This window comes from Ovis aries, chromosome 6 (assembly GCF_016772045.2).
Source record: "Ovis aries strain OAR_USU_Benz2616 breed Rambouillet chromosome 6, ARS-UI_Ramb_v3.0, whole genome shotgun sequence".
Lineage (NCBI taxonomy): Eukaryota > Metazoa > Chordata > Mammalia > Artiodactyla > Bovidae > Ovis > Ovis aries.
Window position 1 is genome coordinate 28694317 of NC_056059.1, and position 9007 is coordinate 28703323.

The 9007-nt window shown below is 37.0% G+C and overlaps 1 protein-coding gene across 1 annotated transcript; it reads left to right on the forward strand.

The window, feature by feature from the left end:
* Positions 1–216: 216 nt before the first annotated feature.
* On the forward strand, positions 217–1118 carry LOC121819867 (EKC/KEOPS complex subunit GON7-like). The gene is made up of 2 exons (XM_042251813.1): positions 217–350; positions 800–1118. Exons 1-2 carry the CDS (start codon positions 217–219, stop codon positions 1116–1118), a joined length of 453 nt encoding a protein of 150 aa, XP_042107747.1.
* The last annotated feature ends 7889 nt before the right edge of the window (positions 1119–9007 follow it).

Below are 9007 nucleotides of genomic sequence, written 5' to 3' on the forward strand. Positions count from 1 at the left end.
CTCTAGCACTTGATTCTGCTGGAGCTTCCCTGGTGGCTCAGGGGTAAAGAACCTGCCTGCCAATGCAGGAGCCACAGGAGACTTGAGTTTGATCCCTGGGTGGGAAAGTTCCCCTGGAGAAGGAAATGGCAGTCCACTCCAGTATTCTTGCCTGCAAAATCTCATGGACGGAGGAGCCTGGTATGCTATAGTCCATAGGGTTGCAAAGAGTCAGACATGACTGAGCGTGAGCAGGATGATAATTCTGCTGGACTCATGAGTCCTCTCTTGCCAGTATCTCTGCCACTTGTACTAATCACTACACAGCATCGACAGGCCGTGTGGAACATCCTTAGAACGTCCCAGACGTGGTAAGGACAGCCTGGGGATGAGTACAAGGAAATGAGTCAGTGTCCAGTGATATATAGAGGTTGCTCTTAGTACACAACAAATATATTCATACCTATCCATCTTACTACAAAACAAATTTATCTCCAAGTGAGAGCACTAAAGCTTGTTTGGTAGATGCTATTATCTTTTTCATCTTCAAATCTCAGCGTTTTATTATTTTCATATGTTTCATGGGCCCTTCTCTACTATTGCATTATACCCTTCATTAATTAAACGTATATTTCACACTCTTGTACGAATGAAGTGATTACAAAGATTGGAATTTGTATTGCCATCTAAAGTCAGACTAAAGATATTTGATTATTACAGCAGGTGATATTTCCTTTAATTTTGGGGAAGGAGGCAGTAAGAGAGACAAGTTATTCTCTGAACTTAAAAATAATTTATTGACTGTGGCATGCTCCTGAAGCTTTGCGGTCGCTAAGGAGCTGTTACAGGGTGAGTACCTCAGACTGGAAGTGCAGCGACAGCAGCTAGGGGTGCCTTGTGAGGCGGCCTGGGGCGTCACCGGCCCTTTCCAGGGCTTATCGGGTGTGGCTCAGATGAGGGAGCTGGTGAAGAAGCTCTTTTGCTCTCAGGTACAGCAGGAAGCAAAGGACCGGGTGACGGTGGCTCCCGATGAGGTCTTCGCCGCTGATGATGAACATGATTCAGAAGATGAAAATAACACTGATAACAGAACTAACTCAGACGGACCATCTGCAAAATGGCAAAATACACCATCTTAACTAGCTTTTGTGAAATTTAAAAGACTGCTACCATATCTTATTTACCACACACTGACATTTAAGGAGGACTTGTAGTCTGATTTGGAAAGCTTCCCCCAACCCCCACCCCCCAACCCCGACCCCGGGATGGTGTTGTTAAAAAGGAAACTTTTCTTCTGTTTCCATCAAAAAGTGAAAAGTGAAAGTGAAGTCCTTCAGTCATGTCCGACTCTTTGAGACCGCATGGGCTGTAGCCTACCAGGCTCCTCAGTCCACGGAATTTTCCAGGCAGGAGTACTGGAGTGGGTTGCCATTCCCTTCTCCAGGGGATCTTCCCAACCCAGGGATTGAACCCGGGTCTCCCACACTGCAGGTAGACACTTTACCGTCTGAGCCACCAGGGAAGCCCAAAGAAAGACATAAATGCTTAGAAATGAATCCCTTTTCTTGGGTGAGAAGTCAGTTTCAGATCATGGAAATAAAATAGACATTTAATAATTTATAATATCCAGTAAGTTGGCAACTGAATTCTTACTTTATACTTTTTAAATACCCATGGGTTAAATTGTGTGGTGTCTACATCTTTTAGCTTTTGCTTCTGTTATAAAAATATATGTCAAAGTTTATGGACAATAACATTTCAAGGAACTGACATGAGCAAGTGATGAAAATAAGGTGTTAACTTTAAAAATGTCAGGTACTTCCTTGGTGGTCAAGTGGCTAAGACTCTGCAGTCCCAATACAGGGGGCCTAGGTTCCATCCCTGGATGGAGAACTAGATCCCGCAAGCTTCAGCTAGAGTTTGCATGCCACAGCTAAAGACTCAGCATGTGGAAATGAAGATCAAAGATTCTGCACATGTGCATCTAAAACCCGGTGCAGCCAAATAAATTAACCAGTTAATTAATTTAAATTTAAGAATGACAATTCCATGTAAGTAGAAGGAAAATGGGAATAGTGAGAAATACTGAAAAGAAGGAGAGACCTTCAGAGAGAACCAAGAAAACTTCGAATCGACACCTGAACTCAATATACAGATTTCTGGGGAGGATACCACTCAACAGAGAGATGTTTAACTTGTACCTTAAGAGAGTCAAATTGGGGTGTGCTTTTATGCTGTGATATGCTGTTTATATTAAAATGGAAATGTCTTTATGTAAGCAACCTGTGCTGAGTATAACTTAGGTATTTCATGTCATTCTATAGCCAAACTTTGATTTTGCTTAATAAGGAACTATCAAATCCTTTAAATATATATGTACATATTCTTAAAAAAAACCTATTATGTTTTACTTCTTTAGTCTTTATATTATTTCTTGAAGTATTTCGTTCCCAATATGTACATGAGTTGTTTATTTTTTAATATTGTTATGGCATATTGTCCTAACAAGACCTTGAAAGGAAGCATGCATACTCCTTGCAATGTGCACTTTAATTCAAATTGACAAATATATCTGCTCAAATTAAAACAATCAGCAGGATGTGCTTGACCATGATGATGCAGTTCATAATTTCAGTGATTTTTAATCACATCTATCCATGAATTAAAAGTTGATATTTTGGCTCTATCATTTATGTTATTTATTTTTCAACAAAAGTACATGGACACAATTAGTATGTACTCTGGGCTGAGGGTTAATTTGGGCACTGTTTTTTTCTGTTTTCTTCTGTAATACTCCTTTATATCTCAAGCAGTTTGCATCACCTATTGAATAAATATATTTAGAGACTATACAGGACATGTGCGAATTAATGAAAGAAGAAGATCATTGTTCCCCTGTCAGTTAATCTCAAGTATAGCATCCTTGTTTCCTGGCAGTGGCAAATGGCATTCCTGCTATCTCACTCTCCTTATCTCCCTGTCCCTCTTTAGATTAGGGAAGTTTTTACCTGAAGTTTTGTCAGTTTTGGGATCTAAAAACATTCTCTGGTATGTGGAAGTCTCAGTTTCTTTCCTGTATAAAGGAAAAAAAAATACTCCTTTCTTTTCAGCTTTGCCCTGAGCCTAAAATAAGAGGATGCATATAATGAATACAGGATAGACAAATGTAATTCTCCTCCTTTCTCATTTTGTTGGACCTAGTAATTAACAGTCACAAGAGAATCCCTTAACTATAAATTTAATTTGAGATGCAATTACAAGTATATGTTGGCCTCTGAAAGAGAAATTGATACTTGATGAAGGTGATTCTTACTGGAAAGAATAGAATCACATGGAAAATTAGAGATTTCAAAACCATGAGTATAAAATCAGGACAGAGGTCTCCATAGTTTCAGAGACTGATTGTATGGCATTTAGGGATTATTATGTCCCCAAAATTATAGATTAAATATATGTTTTAGAAATGCTTTGGAACAAACTAATTACAGTTTTTAAAAGATAGAGAAAAAGGAAAGAGTATACTGCTTTGGGGTTGTAAACCTGACTAACAAACTATGGAGTGTGCAGCATCATTGGCGCAATTAAGGGTACACTGACTTTCTCAAAAGTTACATTGTTTTTGAGAAGAGAAGTCCATCAGTGTACATAATTCAGGGCTACAAATTTTAGCCTGAGTAAACTGAAAGAATGTCTAATCTAGATACAGCTAAGAGACAAAGGATCAATGATCAATTTCAGTGAAGACATCATGATCAGAGACATTATAATCAATTTCAGTGAAGTAGTCAGGTAGTAGGGCAGTATCTGGAATCATGATATATTTCAGTAGAAACCCCAGTATTTAAATCTATTATTATATTGTTAACATATAAGAAAACTAGAGAGAGTGAGAAAAAATTAGGATGGCAGAGAGATAATTCTGGAGAAAAAAAAAATGATACAAGGATTTCAGTTTAGTTCAGTCACAATCATGTCTGACACTTTGCAACCCCATGGACTTCAGCATGCCAAGCTCCCCTGTCCATCACCAACTCCCGGAGCTTACTTAAACTCATGTCCATTGAGTCGGTGATGCCATCCAACCATCTCATCCTCATCTATCGCCTTCTCCTCCTGCCTTCAATCTTCCCAGCGTTAGGGCCTTTTCCAGTGAGTCAGTTCTTCGCATTAGGTGGCCAAAGTATTGGAGTTTTAGCTTCAGCATCAGTCCTTCCAATGAATAATCAGGACTGGTTTCCTTTAGAATTGACTGATTGGATCTCCTTGCAGTCCAAGGGACTCTCAAGAGTATTCTGCAACACCACAGTTCAAAAGCATCAATTCCTCTACAAGGATTTGGAATATAGTAAAAAGCATTAAAATTCCTTTTATATTTCCTCACCTAAATATTTATACAAAAAGTAAATGTAGTATTAATATATATTTGAGACTCATCATGTGTAAGTGTATTTGAGGTGAATATAATAAAATCTATTTAGAAGTGGCAATCTTCCAAATCTGAAAAATGAATTGCTTTCCCAGTCCTTACTGAGACAGATATTGGGGAGTAACCTTACTAGTGGCAAATTAATGATATGTAACCCCTATCCACACTTACAAATAAATGCAAATTTTGCCTTGAGCTAACAGGCCAGGGCTAGCCCTCAATAAGGGCAGAGAAGGAGGGCTTCTTCACTGATTCATCATTTTGAGCTGAACTTTAGTGTCCTCCATGTTCCACTAATGCAGAGATAGGGCTGCAGCTTTTCTTTTCATTTAAAATAGCAGGCTGAGTTTGGGAAGAAAACTGCATAATTTGAGAAGAGGGGTGAGGAGATAGGGAAGGCAGCATTTTATTCACTAAATAAGTGCTGCTTATTCAGCTGTAACAAGCCAGTAAAGTTGGAGGTTGCAAATGAGAGAGGAGAATCACTGGGGCCTCTATTAAATTCAGCTTCTGTTCTTGATTCAGTTTTATCACTTGCTAGACAAAGCTTGGATTTCAGCGATTTAGGGTTCACAAATTCAGACCAAGTTCTTTCCACTCAGTGAGCTCGGTCAGTTTGTAACCAGTCTAACTTAAAATTCATAAATATGACTTGTTTAATCTGTGGTGTAGATTGAGAGTCACTCAGGATTTTAAATCTCCATTTACTTTCCATTCCTGCAATGCTCCAGCATGAGAAAAATTCGACTCACACACACTGGGGCACTCTAGCTGATTTTGCCTCTGAGATATATTCAGTGTATTTTGGTTCCCTCATTCATCATTTCATACTACCCTTGATTGAAACTGCACCTGAACAGATCTCTCCCGAGTTACTCAGACCTGCAAAGCTTAAATCTAGTCACAGTTTATTGATGGAGACAGTAACACATAATGAAATGCCATTAATTCACACATGTAATATTGGTTTCTAATTTGAAGCATCACATGTAATTATCAGTAGATTAGTTACTCAGATTCATAGTCTGGTGACTAGGGGGAAAATGCCTACTTCTACAACCTGAACTGTAAGAAATTAGAATGATGTCTATTTCTTATGAGGGCAACTACAAAATCTCTGAAGCCTTCACATTGTTATAGATTTATGGCTCAATCCATAAAGAGAGCTCAGGAAAATCAGCTCTGCCACTTGTTATTTCCCTGCAACTCTCATCCCAGACAGTGTTTGCAAAGAGATTCATCATGGAAAAAAGCATTTTCTTTCAGTGAAACAGTTAGAGGCCATTATCCTGCTTTATTTGAGAGTAAAGGGGATCAAAACATGGCAGCCATATTTCTGAAGCCTTGGCTTCTGGAAATATAAAGGAGTTCAATGTTTGATCAGCCTTTTAGGGGGCATGCTGATAATTCAGGGCATGGACTTCCAACCTCTGATTCTGTGTTTACTTAGTTAATGTGGAACATTTACCCCCCTAGTGCAATCATGCTTCCACTCACGTCTGTTGTGCAAGGATAGTTTCAGCAAGTGTTTTTGAATTCTGGGAACTACAGTCACAGGCATATTGAAGTTACAGCTGCATATTCAGAAAGACTGGCCTCTCTACAAGGGAGTATAAATGTTTGTGGAAAACATTGTATCTTTTGGCTTCAAAGCACCCACAGCCAGTCAGCAGGGAAGTGTGAGGATGTCAGGTAAACATAATCAAGCCATTTGTGGAAAATGTGAGCGGAGAAAGAGGAAGGGTAATGAAGCATAGAGAGAGCCAGGCTGTTTCCCAGTCTATTTATCTAGATTGTCTTTCTCTAATTGGTTTTCTCCCTGGAGGTTAAAAAAAACAGAGAGGGTGCTGGAGGGAGAGAAAGAGAGAATTTCAATATTATAAATCTATGCTTTATTACTGCTGCTTTCAATTTTTTTCACAAAGAAATGTGTAAGGCATTGTTGTGGAACCCAGTAGCAAATCCATAGTTACAGATTTCTCAGAAGTTCCATTATAGACCTTGTTCCTGAAGATTTCTGTTACAAAAGTAAAATACTTGCTTTCAGGTAAAATTGGCATAAGCATTCTCAAGCCAGGAGGATTTTGCTTTGCTCATTATTTTTTAAAAATCCACAACAAGTGATTTTTTGTAAGTTTTTTTTTCCTCTAAGGACTTTTATTTACCTCTTACATGAATGTTGTGAAAACTCTCAAATTCAAGGCCCAGTTTATTAACTATCTAGAATATAATTACAAAAGGTGGTAATCTCCTAAACTCAAAGTTTTCTTTCCTTCTATCATAATGAATCTAGTTGAATGTCAATCATTGATGAAAATGGGAAATAGGGATGATCTGGATAAATACAGTTCCCAATAAATTCCTAAATTTCCTCAAAACAAGTAGTTTGCTTCTTTCCTTTGCAGCATGAATCAATCAGACCAACAAATAAACTGAACTTATTATTGACCAGGAGACTTTTGTAGAAACTAATATCTGTGGCCACTGATTTTTATTTTGGCTGGCCCCAAATTAATTCTTTTCTCTCACTAACACTTTGCTGGTTATTACACTCAGTAGTTACATCTGATAAACCTGTAAAATCTTCTGATTTCCATGAGATGTTGTCTTCAGTCAGCTCTTGTATTGAAGTACAGGAGCATTCTCCAGCACCATGAGTTTCACTTTCTCTTTCCCTTTCAGAACCAATCTTAAGTTTTTTTTTTGTCTTTTTGTTGGTCTGATATTCACATCATCTGAATCAGAACTATAGTCTAAAGAACTGTCATCTTCTGAGACACTAGTATATATGTTGTTCAAACAATCAGAGAAAATAACTGCAAAAGATTTACTGAAAAATTCTTCATTCCAAATTCTTCATTCCAATTTGCTATTTGTTTCTTAAGGGAAAAAATGATGATGATGTTGACAATGTCTGTTTGTGTGTGTGTGTGTATATAATTAAATTTATGTAAGAAAGTTCATTGAAAACATAAAGGAGTGTAAAAGAAAGAATAAGAACAATTAAATGAAAAGCATTCCATCATAATTCACAGATTAAAATCTATTTAGTGGGAAATCAAGTGATTATCATGTATCAAATAGTTATGGAGAGATTACCATGTGCTACCCAGTTCTAAACACTTGGCATGCTCCATCTCATTTATTCCTTAGATACCAGAACAAAATAGGTCATAACTACTTACAAATGAGTAACAGAGGCTCAGAAAGATTAAGTAACTTCCCCCAGATAACAGCAAATTTCAGTGTTGATGGTTGACAATAAAATAATTAAATGATTTTTGAAATTTTGTGTTTATAATATACACAAGGTTGGAACAAAAACCTTATAGAGCAAAATGTGAATAATAACAACAATCATAAGTTTAATAATGAACCCTTGTTCAGTTTTAAGCTCTATCTTTTCATGGTGATGTTAGTTGTATTACTCTCAAAAAACCTATTAATAACATTTCCAGTCAATACTGTTTGGGTAACAAAAGACATATTAATATATCTCAAGTCAATAATAACTAAAAATAATACTATCTCTATCAACTTTCAAGAATTTACATAATCGTGGAGGAAACTAGTCATTATAAGCAGTAAAAAATAAGTATATTTCAACAGTGATCTAAAATGACGTCCAGACTTTTGGGTCACAGCCATTCTGACTGGTGTGAAGTGGTACCTCATTGTGGTCTTGATTTACATTTCTCTAATAATGAGTGATGTTGAGCATCTTTTCATATGTTTGTTAGCCATCTGTATGTCTTCTTTGGAGAAATGCCTATTTAGTTCTTTAGCCCATTTTTTGATTGGATTGTTTAGTTTTCTGGAATTGAGCTGCATAAGTTGCTTGTATATTTTTGAGATTAGTTGTTTGTCTGTTACTTCATTTGCTATTATTTTCTCCCATTCAGAAGGCTGTCTTTTCACCTTGCTTATATTTTCTTTTGTTGTACAGAAGCTTTTAATTTTAATTAGATCCCATTTGTTTATTTTTGCTTTTATTTCCAGAATTCTGGGAGGTGGATCATAGAGGATCCTGCTGTGATTTATGTCGGAGAGTGTTTTGCCTATGTTCTCCTCTAGGAGTTTTATAGTTTCTGATCTTACATTTAGATCTTTAATCCATTTTGAGTTTATTTTTGTGTGTGATGTTAGAAAGTGATCTAGTTTCATTCTTTTACAAGTGGTTGACCAGTTTTCTCAGCACCACTTGTTAAAGAGATTGTCTTTAATTCATTGTATATTCTTGCCTTCTTTGTTGAAGATAAGGTGTCCGTATGTGTGTGGATTTATCTCTGGGCTTTCTATTTTGTTCCATTGATCTATATTTCTGTCTTTGTGCCAGTACCATACTGTCTTGATGATTGTGGCTTTGTAGTAGAGCCTGAAGTCAGGCAAGTTGATTCCTCCAGTTCCATTCTTCTTTCTCAAGATTGCTTTGGCTATTCGAGGTTTTTTGTATTTCCATACAAATCTTGAAATTATTTGTTCTAGTTCTGTGAAAAATACCACTGGTAGCTTGATAGGGATTGCATTGAATTTGTAGATTGCTTTGGGTAGTATACTCATTTTCACTATATTGATTCTTCTGATCCATGAACATATTTCTCC